Raw genomic sequence first — 20,322 nt, 5'->3', positions numbered from 1 at the left:
GATTCATGGTTCGTAGGTCTGGGAGTTGGTTTCTTTCCTGTCTCAATGGAACACTGAAGTCCTTCTGCCAGGAATACTGAAACAGAGAAATATTGTATACATTAATGGAAATTAATTGAAATTTTAAGATTATAATTTATAATATATGCTACTGTTCTAGCTTCAACTGAGATAGTAAATTTCCTTTCTAGGAGTTTTTTGGATGTGAGTAATACTTACAACACTCTCATTTAGTTGTTGTGAGTAGGCTAGCAGGGGACAAAGGAGCTGGGAGGGACACAGCCAGGACAGCTGACCCAAACTGACCAAAAGGATTTTGCAGACCATATGGTGTCGTGCTAAACAAAAAATCTGGGAGAGGGGCTACTGCTGCTCAGGAACTGGCTGGTCATCAACTGAGGAGTGGTGAGCAGTTGCACTGTGCATCACTTGCTTTTGTGTGTTTCTTTATCATTGTTATTTTCCCCTCCTTTTCTGTCCTACTAAACTGTCTTTATCCCAACCCAGGAGTTTTACCTTTTTCTGACGCGCTGTCCCATCCCACTGGGGGGCAGTGAGGGAATGGCTGTGAGGTGTTTTGCTGCCTGCTGAGTTAAACCACAACTGTGTTAAAAAAGAGTGCAACTGTTTGTTCACAGTATGGATTTCTTGTCTTTTCAGCTTTGCTCTGCTGTTTTGGGTCCAAAATACAAAGCTTGTTAACCGTTTATTACCATACTCTGGTACTCTTAGCACTGTACTTGGTTATTTCTAAAGAATGAGGTGATAGGTTAGTAATAGCATCAACCAAGTCTTGCTTATTGATCTCCCAATGGGATAACAAATAAGTGTACTGACATAGTTAACTGTACAGATAATTAATGGCTGCGTGTTTGGAGCCACATTCACTGCTATGATAATAGTGAAACAAGTGGAGTTTTGCCAGCAAATAACTTGGCCTGTTTTTGTGTCTGGAAAGGCATTTTTACTTTGGAAGCCCTAGTGTTTTGAAAGATCTGTCTGCAGGTATATCTTGGTAAGATGGGAACTATAATTTCTAGGAAACAGCAGATGTTTAGGGGATCTAGTGAGTGGTAACACCAGTGCTGGGCTAATTGTCACATTCCCCATGGGCATATCCCTGGTTGATGATCTTAAGCCAGTAATAACTGAAGATTTATTGAGTTGGTATGGGTTTTTTTTGAAGGGGAGGTATGGCACGCCAATTAATAAATTAAAAAGCACAATCTACATGCACCAGATTTTAAATTGGGAAACTGGTATCTATTGCAGTGTGGAATAATAATTTTAAGTAGCTGATCTAGAAAAGTGCATGTTGGCATTTTGTTTGCGCATAAATTTATTCTTAATGCTGTGAGGCGTAGTTGGATGCAAGGCACATTAAAACAGCTTGGCATTGTCTGAAACAAGATTCTGGTGTCCAACAGGAGGTGAAATTCGTTTTATTCTAATTGCTGATTAAAATTTTATTAGCAGACTTAAAAAAATATTGGTGGGGTAGCTCTTAAGGGATGAGCAACCTAAACATGTGCCTTCCTGTTTCCATAGCAACACATCATTTTCATCCTTTCCAGGCAGCCTAGACTGCATTGTGTACTGCAAGAGTATTAGATTCAGAAGAACTATGTTAACAGCTCAGTAGTTTTCCCTAAACCTTACTGTTAAATACTTTTGTTTTGGATAATGAGCAGAATAAAAAAAGTCATTGTGATTATTGTTTCTTTTTAGAAAAATAGATCATGGCAGCAGACCTGAAAATGAAAAATAACAGGCAACTGGGCTTAAGTATTTTGGTCTGATTCCTTGACTGCAAAACTGGCAAATTCCTGTGACCACTGACTGGCAAATACACTTTGTCAGTAAGGTCAGGGTTTTTGCAGGTATAGCTCTTGCTCTGGTGGTAATTGTTAAAATCTTTGGAAATGTTTTTGATTCATATTGTTTGAGCTGTTGGAGAGACTTGAAGTAATGTAGTAAAGGTTAAGGCTATAAATGATGGCCATTAGCAAGGATCCATTTTCCAGCACTGTGGATCATGGCCTTGGAAGTGCATTCAGAGGTGGCATTTTCAATCTCAACGTAAGCGATTTGGTAACTTTCCAGGATATTTGAGGCCGTTTCAGACTGCAGCATATTCATATTTTGCTGTGAGCTTGAAACTGTTTTATTGTATTTGGAATGTCAAACTTGTCTATCAAGTTGTAGAACTGTAAGACTGGGACAGAGCATGTCAGCACCATTTTCACACAGTTCTCAGCTGCTGTGAACATGGGAAAATCCTTTTAAAAGCGTATCCTTTAGACAGAGAAATATCTTATAGGAAGATACATCTTTTGTCTTGACTGTAAGAGATGAATAATTCAGTATATCCCTATGCAAATGTTTGTTACTCTCTCTGAAAAAAATTTGTGCACCTTATTCTTCTTTCCACTTATGTAGCGTCAATTTCCCAGTGATGAATCTTTGTCAAATACAGCAATGTGCTACAGTGTTTTCTGAGCTGATTGCACATGTATCTTCTCTTTTGGCATTGTGGAGGCTTAAATTACTGTTTAAACTGTGAGTTTTAAAATGCTATTTTAATGTTACCACTGTAGAGTAAAAGAAGCAAATTACCATAGGGAAGTATTTAAGCAATGCATAAAGATGCAGATCACCACAATATTTTTCTTTGGCCTTTAGGATGTTTAATTTTCTATTTCTCCATTTGTATAAATTTTTCCAGTGAGGTGATTTGAGGCACATCAATAAAAATTGAGAGCTTTCACAGTAGTTGTCGCTATAGTTACATGATGCAGCTCCGAGCCTTCTGCACAGAAAATAAACCACCTGCAATCCCCTACAATCCTTTATTGGCAGAGAAAGATTGAAAGAGACACTACTGGTGTGCAGGTACAGAGTAAATTCTACGTTGCACTGATATCCTTGCAGCTAATGCTGTCCTCATCCAGAGATCAGCAGAAATGCTGTATGGATGAGGACAGCATGGAAAGGGCACAAAAGATACCTTTTTATGGGGGAAAAAGGTGCTGGACGCAGAAAATGGAAGATAAGAAATAAGTACCAAAATGAATTAAAAATAATCTCAGTTCACAGATTATCTTTGCTCCAGGAAAAGAGAGACTAAGTTGCCTTTTAAAGCCCTCTGAGTTGTAACCCTCCATGGAGGCAGGAATGTCATGCTCACAGAATGCTGCTGTTCTGACTCAAGAATTCAGTGCTTAACTTAATCCTCAGGGTCTGTACAGCACAGACGTTGAAATCAACGCTGACTCTTAGGCTTTTTGTCTCAGCAGATCTCATATACATTCAGGAGCCCTAAAATGGCTTTTAGCATGGCTTCTCTGTACTGAACTTACTTAACTGAATTCTGCTTTCACTGTGTATTCTTTTCTCTTTTCTATATGGCCATTAATTTAAGGAGTTCATATGAATTACTGCTGTAAACTGTAAAATTCCCTGGGAAAGACAAATGTCCCTGGTCTGTAGATGGGTAATCAAAAGCACTGAGAAGCATTTTCCTATGCCTGCTCTAAAGCAGGCCTTTACCTTAATTATTCCCTTTCTTGAGTTCTTTTATGACTGAATTAAGTAATATGGGTTTATTTCATATCAGTCACCATGTGAGAAAGGACAGTTAAGGAAGGACATGATGTCTCATCTTATGTTAATTTTTAATTTTAATTTTTCAAGTATATTCTAAATACACAGAGGAACCAAAATTCCAGAACTGAGTAACACCTTCACTGCAGAGTTTTCATTAACTTTTTTCTGAAGTTCCAGATTTACAAAGCAGTGTGAATCTAATCCTGTGGATGATTAAATAAAACAGAGATTTTTGCAGTTTTTTTCATTATTTATTTTTATTCCACAACATCCATGGGCTCAAGGTGAGGTCAGACCATGTAGTGTGAAAGATGACCCTTGGCCTAAAGAGATAACAATATAAAATAGCAAAAGTAGTCAAAATGAAAAAGTGGGAAAATGTAGAAATAGTGGAGTCAGTGAGTAGCCTTTAGTCAGTAATGCAGGCAGCACTCAGAGATTTAGTCCCCTGCTGTCTGCTGCTTCTTGTGATGGTTTCTGCCATTTGTCAGAGGGAAGGTCTGACCAGATCCCTTCAGAGCTCAGGAAGGAGGATTATATTTTTGCTTTGTGCAGGGTAATTCTCCCTCTATAATGAGGAAGTTTAGAGTCACATGGCCAAAAGGAGCAAAGCTTTAGTAGCAGAGTCTGATAGCTGGAAATTAAGGAATTAGTCATGACTTAGGATTTTGCTTTCAACCAGAGTCAAACTGTTTTCCTCATGGCTTCTTTTCTCATTTCCAGGATAAGCAATTGGTCCCCTCGCTATTCCCATCAAGGCTTGCCTTCAGTTCTTAAATCCTGTTAAGACCTTGCTTGATTACCAGTTGGAGAAGCAACTTTGAATCCATCCATTTAGTCAGCCTGGTTACCTAATCACTTTGCCAGCTTAGTAATTTTTGCACCTCCTGAGACTTGGGTCAAGCCAGTGCACGCTGACATGTGGCTGAACTCGACTTACATTGCCTTGCAGATGAAAAGTTGTGGTCAGTATCATGTTATTCAAATGAAATCTTCAAAAATAGAATTATGCTTTGGGGTGAATACATTGGGTTGTCATTGTTTAATTGTCCCCTGGAGAGGCAAAAAATTTCACAGCAGCAAAAGCATCCAAAAAGCATCTCTTGCAGAGAGAGCAAGAAGTATTTCTGCCTGCGAGAGCTTTCGGAGCTTTCTAAAACAAATAAAAAACCCCAACCAAACAAGAAAACCCACAACACCTAATTAAAAAAAAAGAGAAATAAAGTGGTGTGGGAATTGTAGACTAATTAATTAGAAACATCTCCTAAGAAATTTCTGTAAAAGATAATCTTTTATGCTGGAAAGTAAACAGTTCCATGAACAACCTGTCAGCAAGACATGTTGGCTAGGAGAGAAGGTGTTGAAAAGTAGAGCAACTGAAATTATCTGAACCATATTTCAACACAGCGATTTTAAAATGTTCTAAATAATAGCTACTATTTAGACATAAAAATAATTTCTATATCCTAAGAAATTATTCAAGTGTAAAGTTTTTCCTCCATAATAACAGGCATTCTCATGCAGAAATTGGTAACAAACCTAATCCATCAGGTAGCTGAATAAACATATTAAGTCCCTTTCATGTGTATTTGGATGAACCAGATACCAAAGATGCAGTAAAACCATGAAGATAGAGCGTGGTGCTTGCTAAAGTGGCATCTAATGCAGAGCTCATCATCTTGCTATAGAAGGTTTTGTTGACTGCTCAACATTTTGAGTTGCCTGTGCATAGAAGACATTTTGGAAGATCAGTTTACATCAGTATGTTCAAAATTGGTTAAGGTTTTTAGGGGGCAATAGAAATCTCTGTGGGTTTCTGATTTTTGTCTGTGAAGCGTCTGACTTTTCAGAAGGCTCAATGTTTTCTGACAGCAAGTTTGTAAAGCAGGTTGGGCTGGGCAGCTAAAGATTATGATTATAATTTTATGATTATTAAAGATTATTATTTATTTTTAACCTTTCTTTATCAAAAGTTATACAGAGAGCTTTAAAATACTGCTAAGCATCCAACCCTCCCCCCCCCGCCCAAAAACAAGACAAAATGAAGAATTTGGCTCTTATTTGGGGATTGTTAGCATTTTTAAGTCTTTGAATGAATTGGGAACATGAGTCACTTATGCAGAGTTGATTGGACACTTAAAATTCTTAGTTTTGCTTTGTCTATTCCTGAGTAGATTTAAGAAACCTCCAGAATCAACACAATGGCATTTTGTTTCACCCATGAATAGAGACGGTTCTGTTAATAACTGAACTTGAAGAGTAAAAGTCTCTTGGCTTTACTGTACAAGAGATATTTTCATGATTGGTATTCAGTTACTACTAAATCAGAGAAAAACGCTTTTAAAGTTATTTAAGGAAACATCTCAACATTGTCTGACTTTGTCATCTTCATGCTTGATTGTTCTGTTTTCCAGTGGTGTAAACTATAAATTCAGCTTCTCTCACATTCATATTGCAGGTTAGTGAGAACTACTTTGTATAGCGTTCATCTGTTTGTATGTTATATACATAGTCCTGTGGACATACATGCATGCCAGGTGTTGCTTTTCTGAAGCTTTCTGTTTTACCAGAAGTTTGGGCTGATTTGGTTTTAGTCTTTTACGTTATTTTGTGAGTTATCATATTATAATATTATCCATAACTTAAAAGCTTTTTATACTATTACTTTTTCTTTAGAGCAGTGATAAATATTTGTCATAGGGCCAAGTGTGGCCTTACATTCCAAGTAATTATCTTCTGTCTAGGTTTTTTTCTAGGGTGCTTTCTATAGCTGCTCCTGCTCTGTAATTAGTCTAGTGCCAAATATAAAATGGAAGGAACTGGCTTTCTGCATGGACAAAGGAAAGAACAATAAAACCAATTTATGGAGATCCTGTATTTCCAGTGTTCCTGCTTCCTTCAAAGCAAGGAGAACAAAACTCTTGAATTCCTAATTTGGCCGTATATTCTTTCAGAGAGGGAGATATTTATTTTGTCTTTTTTATTCTGAATAATACTTTGTTATCCCAGGTCTCTGGCAGATACAGTCTTTCCAAAATGGTGTCAGATATTCCTGTTTTCATTCCAGCTGGTTTCCTCTTCTCCCTGAGGTTATGCAGAGGATCAGATGGGATAGCGCCAAACAGCATCTCAGGGACCCAGCTTGCATTGTCCATTCTGGTCTCCGACCTTCTGGAGCTGGCATGGAGCCTCTGAATCCCTCTGCCCATCAGCTGTTCTTCCTGTCACTGTGCCAGAGAGAGATTTTTCCTTTCCAGCCTCAGATCCCTGCACCTGATGTGTGAATGCTGTTTTCACTACAGCTATTTTGCCAGCATCCAAAAAAAATGTAGTAGAGGAGAAACTTTCAGAAAACATCTTGCAGTATTGATTGAAGGAGTTTTTTGTCTCAGGACAGTCTTTGTGCTTGCCTTCTTCCAGGGAATGACTTGATCTATTCCTTCTACTTAAGGAGCCAACCCCAATTCAGAATTCAGGTGCATCTTATGCTGATGGAGGCAAAGTGGTGAGGTGTCTCCAAAATGTACCCTGAACCTCATGTGGCAGAGCTGATGTTTGCCTTTCCTAATCAGAACAACTCAGATGGTGTCACTTGGTACCCAGTGGCATCCTGAATTCTGTCAGCATTGAATTGTACACTTCTGGGAAAGGTCAGGCTAGAGTGGTATGAAGAGTAAGTGTATGCACACCTGACCCACAGAGGAGGCTGAAATGTGAAGAAGCTGTGCTGTGGCAGGGTTATTTCCAGACTAACTGGCCTGAGTTTGTAAAAAGTGTTTGCACTCACCCATATGTACTCTGTGCCACTTCAAGGCTGGGGTTTCTTTAGTAGTGTTGCTTGACATGCTCAGGTTTTGCCAGCTTGGTATTGAAACTCAACAGGTTTTTTTGTTCATCAGCAATTATGGATTTGTAATTAAGTAGTTCAGTGAATAAAAGTAACGGAGAATAGTGTAAAATAAGTCTGTACAGATGTAAAAAGGTAAAAGTTATCAAGCTGTGCTTTACATCTTGCCCAGAATATCTGTTCTGCACCAGAAAGGAAGTATGTCAAAAACTGTTTGCAGTTTGTTTGGAGTTTTGTTGTGGTTTTTTTTTTTATTAATTTTTTTCCTCAATATTCAGCTAATGTTTCACTTGCAATTGAAAGTTATCACCAGCCCAGCCCTGCACAGCCAATCTTGGGTAAACGCACTGTTTCATCAGCCCTTCTGAGCAAATGTGACTTGCCTTTGGTGCACACACTTGAAGTAAACCTCCTTAAGGTTTGTGTTTGAAGTCTGAATCATGGGAATTTTTTTTTATTTTTTATTTTACTTGCTTTCATGTTTTGTCACAGCTCTGTCAACTGTCTCTCTAATTTCTTCTTTGGAAGGGGTCCCATTAGTTCACAGAACTATGTTGGATGAGATAGAGGGGAATGGTGGCTGTATGTGGCATCGGTGTTAATGTGGGGATGTTACCAACGTGTTCATTTTTTACTCTTTTTCTAGCTGCTCAAATGACCCAGCCCTTGTTGTATCTGTGTAGATCTAAACTTACCCCATTTAGACTCCCAAACAGTGGCGAGTATAGGAGTCCCTGTAACAACAGGCACAAACTGAGACAGACAGACAGACAAGGCACATGAGCCATAGGGTTTTATTAGATGTGCGCTTGCACTACAGTACAGTGTGCTATAGGCACACTTGAACCAGATACAAGTGGGTTAACTCGAGTACAACAGTTGCAGCACAGAGGAAACTTGTAATCCACAAATCCTGCCCTGAAGGGAGCGTTAGTTCATCCGGAACTCTCTCGGACTACAGCTATGCTATAGCTTGTATCAAGCTAGGTATTTTAAAGCTCTTGCGTGTCCTACAGTGCTGCCGCTCTTACAGCTGCACTGTGACACTTGCAGGGGAGCCATCATCTGAGCCACTGCAAGATGCAAAGATTGCGATTTGAAACTTTGCAAAATAAGGCATCCTAATAACGTCATTGCTGAGCTGCGACTACTTTTGTTCTGTGGCGACTGCGTAGCTGTGAGAAAATCTACTAGTTCAATCAGTAAGATGGAAACTGAGAAACTCAGTGACCACTTGTTTCCTTGATTTCTCTCTTTGCATTTCCAACACTTTTGCTTATGACTGATGGAATTCATCTCAGATTACTTGTTAAGCGTGGGGGGGAAAAAGCTCTCACTTGTTTAATATCAACAAGCAGGTTTTTTTAGACTTCACTCAACAGTAATGCACATTCATATCATGTATCTTGAAAATTGACCAAATGCAGCCTTGCAATTGCTAAGGGAAAACGAAAGGGGAAGAGTTCAAACTGAAGCCCATTTAAACACAAAGCTATTTTACATAAGATGCCCATGTGGAAGGTTTACACATTTCAATTCTTGGTTCTGAGTTAGAGAATTGTATTCTGCAGAAAAGGACACCTTCAGAGATAAACCCTAGAATGCTCACTTTTGTTCAGTGCAAACAGCCCTTCATGGGAAGAGAACAGCAGTCAGATAAGAAGAAGGTAAATGTGACCATATGGAATATTTTTTTAGCTTCTGTTATTTCATTATTTTTTATAAGCTGCCAAGGATTGACAGTCATCTGTAGCCTGGTCTGTGTGATCGCCTTAAAGCTCATGCTTGTAAATAGACCAGTTCTGCGAAGGGTTGCCTTATGAAACATGTTAAGCACCAAAGCATTTCCAAAATATCTTTTTCCAACCTAACTGTTCTTTCTTGAGGAGGAAGTTCCTGAGAGCCCAGTGGGGTCTCTTGTTTCTGACTTCAGCCGATGAAGTAGGAGGAAGTGTCCTTTCACCTGCATGCTGCTGCTCATCTTGCTGACTGGACCTTCTCCTGCTCTATGATTTGCTTAGCGCTTTGAAAGCTACATGTAGTACTGGAATGCAGTTTGAGGGGGTTCTCAGATTCTTGCTTCTGTGTTCATCTGTTACTTTTCCCAGGCCTGTGCTGAAGATGACCATCAGTTCTAGGTCTTGGATGTAACACTGTATGTCAGGTGAATCACAGCTGTCCCCTCCTTTTCTTTGTATAATCTTTGTATAATCATTTACGTAAGTTTAAAGTGCATGGAAATTTGAAATGGTAATGCTTTAATACCCAAAATACATGGGCACAAGTGGCCATGGCACCATGTGGTCCCGTGGGACCCTTGAATAACTTGCAGTCTTCTAGATGTGCTCTGACATACTGCTTTGCATGGATGACCTCTTTACTAAGCACTTAGTCTAAGGTATTTTTTGTATGTTCCATTTCACATCATACAGAGTGTCATGAGACTGCAGTCTCTGGCTCTGTGATGAGATCGTGATTGTCTAGTTCTAGTCACACGAAGTTAAAGCACTGTGACACATTTAATGCCTGTCACTGTGAGAGGCAGGGATGTAAGTTCTGAATGAATGTCACTCTCTGCCATGCCTGATATTCTGATGGAACAGACATTTGTGCCACAGTCAGAGCCTCAAGACAAATCTCTTCATTAACTAGTTTCTGTCATCTGTTCTTGTCCTGTACTTAAGCAAGCAAAATTTAAAGATTTTCTTGTCTTCTACAGGTGTAAAAAAAAGCATCTTTAATGCTTAATCCTCTCTGCACTGCAGCTGCTTCGTGTATGATATAATCCTCGTGAATTGTCAGTGGACCAGTTACATTCAGTCTTGCACAAAGTCGTGAGCCCAGGTTTTGTTCTGTGTTGAGCTGGAGATGCTTTCCTGTTGGGAAGGAATTGACATGTTTGAGTAAAACCAAAAGGAAAACCTAGTGCAGCCCCTGTGAGCATCACACATAGTAGTACCATTTGTGTTTCCCTGTGGAAACAGAAATGTGAACAGATAATCCTTGGAGTAGATTTCTCTCCTTGCTCCCTAAACACAGCAAAGCAACCATCTCCATCTTACAGGGCTTCAGTTTCACCATAGAAGCTATAAAGGTGGAGCAGCCCAAGAAATCTGTAGTTGCAAGTCTCATTTTTAAATCATAGGATACAGTTTTGTGAATTCCTTCTTCCGTTTTTGGCTTCAAAATGCGTAACTGAGAAGGAAAAAATAAAATCCATCATAAACTAGCCTGAGTGGTAACCTAAACTGTGGCTTATTTGATGTAATGTGGAATGATTCTTTCAAATAGATACATATTAATTTGTGCAGTGAGCCATTCAGCTCCTGCTTTGAAGTGCCCTGTGAGAACAGAACAAAATTTCTATTGTCATTGTAAATTGGCAGGATAGCACTTCCTCTAGGGATGGGCTCAGTTATTTGCCCGATGCTTAAAACAGCGCACAGGAAAACACGCAGCATGTTTGCATGAATCTGCTATGGTTTTTTTTTTTTTTTTTGCTAAGTGACATTCTTACTGCATCTTCCCCTAATTCTCTGCATTGCTGTTTGTGAGACTTCTCCATATACAGCTTTCAGGCTGTGCCAGATGTGCTTCGTTGCCCTTCACTGTGTGCTTGGAAATTATAATACACATGATTCCTTCCCCTTCCCGTTTTGTAACTCTCAGCTATTCATATGCTATGGAAATGAGAACAGAAGAGATTAGATGGGCTGTGTGCTCCTTTTCTGTTTGCAGTTTGTGGGATAGACAGTGATATTGAAGAACAAACTAGAAATTAGACTTTCCCAACTGAAATTAATTGCAAAGGATATGTGTAGCCTTATTGCTCTGTTTTGCAGTACTGCACATGCCTAAGCCGTACTAGGCATCTTGTATTCTCAAGTCGATTTTCTGACTGTCTTCAGTAGGTAGTTATGGATTATAATTGGATATTTTGACAGTTGGCCTTGAGGCCCTGACCCAGTTTGAAGTCCCTGCTGTATTACACAAGTACAGGCAGAGAGAAGGTCCAACCAACAAAACAGTGCTTCTGCTGGGGAAAAAAAAAATAATTCACATAAAATATTAGTTTAGAGCATCAAGTCAGAGGAGTCCATGTAGTGCAAGCGTCGTGCATTTGTTCTGATTAGCTGTTTGAGGACGTTGAAAGTTGTTCTTTCCAGGTACCGGGATGAGCCACAGTCATGTGATTTTTCACCTGTGTAAAATGACAGCTGAAGAGGGGACTGAGTGGTCCAGGTCCACTGCCTGGGGAGAAGCTACTCGTGTGGAGTGAGGGCAGATTGTTGACCAGAGGCTAACTTTGAAATCAGCATGTCTTTAGCACCATGACTTTGTACTTAAATGTACAAATGTCAAAAATGTATGTTTTTTCTTATCTGTGTGTTGTGTTAGCACTGCAGTGTGTCTGATTTTTATCCAGCTTACTCACTATAAAGGCAGACACACATTCCTGAGGGTTTTGGTCCTGAACAATCCCGCCAGCGACTGGATGGGCTGCCTGGAGCTTGCTCCTTGAAAATGTGGCTCCATAATAAAAACTGAGTATATGAATCTCATAGTTATTTTTGAGTTTTGGAGGTACCATATAGTGTCTTGAGATGATATCATCTTACATTCCACTTACCAGGCTTTGCCTTTAATAAGATTTTGCAGAATGCTTAGACTTCCCTTTTAGTTACTAATACATTTCCATATTTTTTCCTCAGAAAACAATTGATATCAATCCTGTTTCTTATATTCTAAAGCTGCAGATCTTTTGCACTAATAACAGAATTGTTGCCATCAAAACTAAAAAAGCTTAGAGGGATATTTCTTACTTTTATTTTACATGACACCCTGAACCACCAGATGGCCTTTAAAAGAAAAAAAGATTTATTCGTTTGTCTTTTACAACTCCTTGGGAGAGGTATGGTCTAAATCTCTCCTTCTGTGTAGTGCTGTATTGTTCCTTGTGAGGTTTTGAATGCTTTCAAATAGTCAAGGAAAGGTAGCTGAGACACCTGAATTTTGTCTGAGGTCCAGCCCTAATGCTGTTTAAAGTCTTTGACTTGCACTGAGCTGATCTTCTGCCTACTCTAACTTTGTCTATAACCATCTGTAGAGTAGCACTAATTTAAGGTTAAAAAGAAATAATAATTTGAGGTACTGTGAAGCATTGCTAAGAGCACAGAGCCAGTATAATAGAGCTGTACTAAAACATCTTAGCAGATCCCTAAAATGTGAAGCTTTCTCTTGAATGGCTTGGCCTCAAGATACTTGGCTTGTCTTTAAGGCGAACTTCTGTTTTTGTGGTTGAAAGAGTGGGAGAGGAAAAACAGTAAAGAGAATCTTTTCAAGATTCCAGTAATAAGCCTCCAGGGCACAGGCTGGTTTAGAAGCAGACTGTAGCCTGCAGCTAGGTTGCAGTGATATTTGCATCTTCCTTGTTTCCAGCTTTCCTTGCTTTGCCTTCAGACTGATTGTCGGCATATGATTTAATTTAACCTGTCTTCAACTGCATAAAACTGATGTGCCTAGGCTAGGACAATCACTTGGTCTCTCTTTATAGTCACTGAGGTGAGATAGATTTGATTTTAATACCAGTGTTGGAATAAGATGAATTGCCTGTTGGAGACATGTAGATGTCTCCATTGGTTCTTGTGAAAAACTAGAGGATAATGATCTATACCTGCTTGATTTTTTAGGTGGCTGAAGTTAAGTGCAGTGAATCTCACCCAGAGCATCTTTATTTACTAATCTTGATTCTTCCATCTGAAGAACAAAGTACTCAGCAATGAGATGTGACCCTAAATCCTCTACTTTCTCCAGAATCCTGTCCACTATGATGCTGCTTTATTTTTCCTAGAAATACTTTTCTCCAGTTTAATCAATTTGTGTATTGCCATTGTCACTTCAGTTACCTTGAAAAAAAAGCCTGGATTGCTATTGCAGACAGAAGGAGGGCACTAGCCCCTTCTTGTGTTGTTTGACCAAAACAGGTTTGTTAAGGACCTTTTTCTCCCTATGTTTTGTGTATTTAATGTTTGGGGGGAAATTCTGCGTAGCATTGCTTTAAACTTCGACTATTGTGACTGGGAATGCACTGAAATTCCCTTGGGATCACGTGGCGCTGCCATGTGAGTTCTGTGGTTTTCATTTGTACTTTGAGTATTTATGTTTTAAATGGGAAAAGGTGAATGCAATGTCTTATGTGATTTCACTTTAACAGTGACATGGAGCAACCTTCCCTCACCTCACCAAACACAAACCATTTTGTTTGAGAGCATACTACAGTGCTTGTGCTAATTTTTGTTAGAGGCAGTTTGTAGCCCTATTCAGACACATCATTCTAATGGTCTTTAATCCTGGGAAGGTCTGGCACAGACATAGAAATTGAATTTTCTTGTGAAGGCATGTAGGGCCGCTGAGTCTGTGTTGAGGTTCTAATCGGCAATAAACTGTGAATAGAAGCAACCAAAAAGAAAACGGGGGGGTGGGGGGGGGGGAAGTTACATGAAATGGTGTCCTTTGTCCAGAAGCTAACCAGAGGATCTCCTTAGGATCTTTCCTTAACTCTGCAGATATTCCTTCCATGTAATTTTTTAAATAGATGCTTCATTACATTCGATTTTCATTGACTTCAATTTCTGTGCCCGTGATTCACACAGCTGATTGTTCCCTCCTAATTGTTTTCACTGCAGTCATTTTGCCCAGCCCTCCTCCAAGTTTTGTTAATATGTTATTGCCAAAAAATGGACTTGATATGTTTCCTGAAAATTCTGTTTTCTCTTACATGAATCAAACATCTGGCTATTTTTGTGGACAAACCTTTGTCTAAATCTTCTACAGGCAGATGTGGTACAGTACACCTTTTATTCTCACAATAAAAATTTTCTGCCTTTTAGCTTTCCTGATTCTGACTTGCTGGTGATGAGAAACATTTTTGTGGCCTGTAATTCCATATCTGTCAGCTGCCCTTTTGTCTCTTCAGAGTTCTTCCTGGCTCTCTGTAGATGTATGAGGCATTTTTGAATAAGACCATTCATACATAAACCCTAGTTAATTTTTCTTTTGCCAGTTTTCACTCTCATCCCACTTCAGTAACCTTGGAGCTCACTGGAAGCATGTAGAAAAACCTATTTTGGTGGCCTGTCTACCTACCTGGAGAAGTAAAAGCTGGAAAAGACTCCATGATCCTTATTTTAGGGGAGATGATCATGTCTGGAGGTTTTCTAGCTTGTAAATGTTTTTATGATGCTTTTTCAAAAGATGCTTCACTAGGTATATTTATCAGTTTGAGAGGTTAATACTGCACTGTTTCTTTGAATATTTCTTGTACCATTAATGTTCCACTGAGCAGTTTTTAATACCGAATGATCAGAAACTTTCTGGTTTCCTCTCTCTGGTCCTGATGGGATGGGATGAAAAAATAAATAAAAAATCCATGCAAGGGCATGTTATATTTCCTTTCCACTGGAAGTTTCCCCACTCTTAAATGGGCTTAGTCTGCGGGGTTCACATATTACCTGTGCAAAAAAAAACCAACCTTTTCTTAGGTGCAGCTTCCTTGAATAATTGGTTTGTCATGTGTCTCTAGTATGGGTTTGGAGTGTCTTTCTCCTGCTTTTCAATATTTACATAAACATTTTTACCTGGAACCTTACAAGAAAAAAATCCCATTAACTTGTAGGATGTTCTGTTGATATTTAAATGGTATATGTTACACATTTGGTTTCTGGTATTTTTCAGCAGCACATGTGTGTACATTTCAGAACATCTGATGCTTTTTGAGATAGGAATAATAGAGCTGCTGCATTAGGTGAGATGTGTCTAGGCTGCTGGGATGTTCTAGTGGTGTTTGGGTTCCATTGCCTTAAAGATTGTCAGGGAATTGAAATGTCATTGTTTAATTACATCAGGAAAATGAAATGTCATTGTTTAATTACATCTGACTTCAGTAATGTTTTTACAGGAGAGAAGAACTTTAATATACTAATAATTTAAACAGAGCAGATGACAGTGAAATTTTACTGGATTTGCAGGAAAGATGGTCCTGCTAGCTTTGCAATAATCTGTTTCTGAATTTTGCAAAGTAAAATTATGACTGGGATTGGATTTTTGAATTTCAGCCCTTCTCTTCTCGTTATTTGGAATCCAGAATGATACTTCGTGCTGTTAATACCTGCTGCTTTTCAAAAATGCCAGTGGCATCAGAAAAATGATTATATGGCAGGATGGCTTTCTTTTTTATTACAAAAAGTCACAGGCACAGTCTCTGACAGCCAAATAAAGAATAGAAAATAGGGAAGAAATAGCTCCTGTAGTTCAGAATAAGTGGGTTTTGGTGGATTTTTTTTATTATGCCAGTCATTTATAGAACAAAAGTTGAATATTTTTCTTCAAGGAAGAGTACTATGGGTAATAGTAATACATTAGTCGATATTTGGGATATAAAAGAGTAGATGTTACAAAAATAAATAATAATGAGCGAAAATAAGAATAATAAAAGCAGTGAAATGATGTCAAAGCAAGCAGAAGAGGTAGGATGATTAAGAGTAAGGCAGTCTGTCAAAGACTTGTGTTTAAAGGAAAAAGGTGACATGTGAACTTGAAACTAGGAATGAAATTTAATTTGGCTGCTCTGTGACTCTGTGTTACCCAGCCCTACAGATCATGCTGTGAATGATTAAAGTCACTGTGCTTGATTTATGATACTTTTGCTTACTAGAGGGAACTTGAAAGACAGGCATTCCACTTCATTTCAGGGAGGGTTCTTAAAATGCAGAGAGATTTCTGTGGGCTCTGCAAAAATACTGAACCATGTATTTGCTAAGGGATTTTCAAATGCCTTTGTTATTTTAATCTCTCCTATTTTGTTAACAATGTGGAACAGGATGAAGAATAATTCATTTGTGTTTATTTATATTTTCAAGAGAACCAGAACATTTTTCCCCACCTTAGCAGAATTTCTTAGAACTTAAATAGGACAAATTGACAAATCTGCTCCTCAGAACTAACCCAAGCTGTTGTGTTTCTCTGGTGTTTAGTCTGTATTTTCTGTCCTCTCTTTTAGGTGGCCAGTGCTTCTCCTGGGGATGGAATGAACATGGAATGTGTGGTGATGGCACAGAAGCAAATGTTTGTGTCCCGAAGCCAGTCAAAGCTCTCAGTCATGCAAAATTGATTGGATGTGGGGCAGGACACTCCATGGCTCTTTGTCAAACTCCACATTAGACTTAGCACACCTGGAATCATATCATCATAACATCATGGATGTGTGTGGACATCTTTGGGTTGCGTTGCTCAGGAGAGCTACAAGAGAACTGCCCATGATTAACACAATAGTTGAAAAGTGTGGATTTTTTTTTTAAGTCCAAAAGGAACAACTATGCATAGAAAACTATAATACTTGAAAAAATTGTTTCATGGGTTCTTGTTGCAGGAATTGACTTTCTTACCACAGATAGAATTACAAACATTTTGCCTCGAAGCAAAACAACTGAAGACAGATTTACTTCTTGATCTTCTGAGAAGGCTTTGGGGAAGAAACCAACTTGTTAATCACATATCATTGGTGTATAAACTCAGTCTGAGGAAATGGTCTGAGAAGGTGGTCTTTTGTTACTGCATCTTTACATCACAATAAGCATATGTTGCACCCACTGACTTCTGCTGGAGCTCCCAGCAGCTCAAAAAATCATTTGTATCACAAAGAAATACCAGTGAACATAAATAGATGCATACACACGTTTTAAACAGAAGATTAGGATAAAGAAAAAAAGAAAGTGATATAATTTAGAAGGCTGGTAAAAGGGGGAAATGAGGCCCTTTTGAACTAGCTTTATCTTGATTAAACTGCGAAAGGAGCAATATTTCTGATGTTCTGTGCCAGGCATCAGTTTATTACAGATTTAGAGGGATGCAAATCTGTGTGAATAACCATTAACTTGCAAACCAAACCAGAAGTTTCTGAAGCTACTGCTTAGGAAAGGAAAAATTCCAAGAGCTCTTGGACACAATCTAAAAATTCTTATCAAAGGGCGTAAGTCAGTTGTAGCTGTTGACAACAGTTTGATCGGAAAGAACTCCTTTATTTCCAGCTGCCTTTGAATAGGAAGACATTAAAATCTAACCAAAAATATTTTACAAGTTCCCCAACCTAAAAGGCACACTAGAATAATCCTAATGATTTCAGGTTAGTTCTCACTTCTGTTTCACAGCCCAGCTGAGTTACTGTTCATGGCATGCCCACAGTACTTGTTCCAGGTGAGTGCTTGACAGAGAACATAGGCCCAACACTTGTTTTGGTAGGAGAGATGAAAAACTATGAAATAAAATATATTCAGATATTATTAGCTGCCTATGCTGAGCAAAATTTTGGAAGCTATTTATAAAACTGCTTCTTTCACTCAGATACATTGGGTGCTATTAAACTGAGTGTTTACCACCCACAATACTTACATTTGCTGTGGTACTCAATGTATTTCAAGTTCTAAATATAGAGAGTTCTACTGTGTGGTAAATGCACCTTTTAATGAGACCTACTGTTGCTAAACAGTGGTTTACTTTTTAAAGCAGGCTTACCAGGGAAGAAGCCTTACAGAATTACAAAAATACTCAGAGAAAGGCTCTTGGGAAATAGGACAGGAAGACTTTCTAATGATGTGTCAGCTTACACATGAAGGGGAAGGAAGTAAGGTGATAATATGGGCTGCAAGGGTTTTTTCACCCTTGGTTTTACAGCAATTAGAGTTCATGGCCTCATTTTCAAAGGTATTTTATTTTTCTATTTGATGGATGAGAAACTTGAACAGACTATGAAGTGAATTTTAACTATTATAGATACCAAAAGAATTGGTAAGAAAAAGCAAATGGGTCCTCTGCAAAAAGTGTAAAATTGAGACTTCTATTGTAAGGTGGGTTTTTTAACCTATGTGTTGGTTGTGGTTCTTCATGGCAATATATTGTTCCAGGATGTGACTTCTTGTACTTTTAATTATCTAAGCTGCTATTTATTGACTGTCCTCAATGCCATTTTCAGGATACCGGAGCCTCTCTACTATACGCACTGAACACTTTCTCGTGCTTTTTTTGGCAGTCCTGTCTGAGGCTTCTACTTCTGTTTTTCTCCAAAACCTGTGTACCAAATAAACATGTTCCCTCATTCCAGTAATCATGTCCTCTAAACAATTCTGTTCCTTCATTAGTCACAGCTAGTATGTGTGCCCTACATTGGGGTTCCTGGACTGGACATGTTTCGACTCTGTGTGCTGTTGCTGCAGCTCATTTCAGAGGAGTCCAACAAGCTACGTAACAAGTAAATGTGATCTGGTTCTTTGAAATGTTTTTCAGTTTTTCACACCTGTAACACGAACTCACTTTTGGAACACAGCGAATGATTTGGGGTGATATGGCGAGGAAAGAAAGAAGTACGTCGGTTTGTTCCTTGCGCTGACCTGCATCTGATCTTCATCTTTGAAAATTTTGGGAAGTACTGAATGCTTTGTTGGTCAGGACTTCTAGATGCTGCTGTAGTATGAAGAGTGAATAGAATTCATTGTAGAAGGGACATAGTCAAATGTCAAAACCATGTTGTTGCTCATTCTTTCAGAAATTAATGCCCTGTTTACTATGTCAGTAGCTTTGTTTGCAGAATAAAGCACTGTACAAAATCAGTTAAGGCTTTCTCTGTAAGGAGAGGAGCACACAGGTGAAAAGCTCCTAATCGAGTGGGAAAAAAACCCTCCTTTGCTGGTGTCCACAGCTTATGACTGCTACCTGTTGATGTCCTGATGGAGAAGGTCAGTCTCTGCAAGGCAAAACGCAGAGCCAGTGTGCTATGCCCATGCTTATGCAGCTCATACAGAGTTCTTTAAGCAGCTCTTTTGTGATAAACAAGGCAAGCCTTTTATGTAAGCATTCTGTGCTCAGGTTCAGATGCAAATGAACTGACAAGGTTTGTAACATAGGTATTTATAAAGAGACACTGGAACAAGGTAAGCAAGTGTCTGTGCAGCTGCTCTCCCCTCACTTTCTCGAAGATGAGCAAACCCCCCCAGTGAGCTGACATTCACGACGGAGAACAAGTTGTGAACTGTTGACCTTCAGAGAACTTTCAGGCTCTTGGGCTGGAGGGGGGAGAAGGAAGATATTGTGAGCCCTTCTGTTGTTTGAAATCCTGGGAGTTCTGTGGCTGTTGCTCGTGCAGCTTCCATGTGCACCTGTGCAAGGCCCTCCTGTTCCATTTTAAAGAATGTCAGTGGGATGATGTGTTGGAGGATTTTTTGGCCTACTTGATGGTCACTGATGTTGTTTGACTTTGTGTAGCATGCCTGAGTGACTTGATGCTTTTTTGCTTAGAACACTGGACGCTGTATTCGAACTGTCTTCATTTGAAAGAAGAATCCTGCCTTTCTTCTGATTTGCCCAGTCATCACTTCTTATATGGCACTAACTTCCTTCCTTCCTCCATCTGCATACTGTCAGTCCTTTTGATGTCTAACTAGTCCATGCCATCTCCAACCACCACAAAGGTCACTTCAGCATGAGTGACAGGAGATTTTGTTCAGCTACATGTTTTGAGCACAGAGAAATTGGGGGGGGGGGGGACACAGGAAGGATTCATTGTGCTTTATATGACATGTTTTGAGTTATAAGTCTTGAAGATGGAAAACAGATGAAGGAAATCAGTTTAAATGTACAGATGACCTGGAAAAATATTTAAATGAATGTCAATAGAGAGCCTGACATAGTCAACTAAACATAGGGAAAAGGAGGGGGAAGACAGAGTCAAGATACAAGTCCTGAGGACTGAGTAATCTCACAGGTGTAGCAGCATTCCAGCCTGTCAGTGTGGTGGGAGTGAGATGAGAGACAAGCTATTC

At 39.1% G+C, this 20,322-nt stretch overlaps 2 protein-coding genes across 3 annotated transcripts in view; one reads left to right on the top strand and one right to left on the bottom strand.

Annotated features, from left to right (window-relative positions):
* SERGEF (secretion regulating guanine nucleotide exchange factor) overlaps positions 1–18,611 on the top strand; it is a 149,416-nt gene extending 130,805 nt beyond the window's left edge. The window contains 2 exon segments of the mRNA XM_027887907.1: positions 16,512–16,655; positions 16,658–18,611. Coding sequence (XP_027743708.1) covers positions 16,512–16,655; positions 16,658–16,809 — 296 coding nt within the window. The 3' untranslated portion in view covers positions 16,810–18,611.
* KCNC1 (potassium voltage-gated channel subfamily C member 1) overlaps positions 8,232–20,322 on the bottom strand; it is a 127,365-nt gene continuing 115,274 nt past the window's right edge. For both annotated transcript variants that reach the window (XM_027887905.1, XM_027887901.1), the window contains one exon: positions 8,232–10,329. In XM_027887905.1, coding sequence (XP_027743706.1) covers positions 10,148–10,329 — 182 coding nt within the window. In that variant the 3' untranslated portion in view covers positions 8,232–10,147. The remainder of the gene's footprint in view (positions 10,330–20,322) is intronic.

Source organism: Empidonax traillii, unplaced genomic scaffold, assembly GCF_003031625.1.
Source record: "Empidonax traillii isolate 1590-97213 ecotype Southwest subspecies unplaced genomic scaffold, ASM303162v1 scaffold224:size737649, whole genome shotgun sequence".
Lineage (NCBI taxonomy): Eukaryota > Metazoa > Chordata > Aves > Passeriformes > Tyrannidae > Empidonax > Empidonax traillii.
This window is presented reverse-complemented; position numbering and strand designations above follow the sequence as displayed.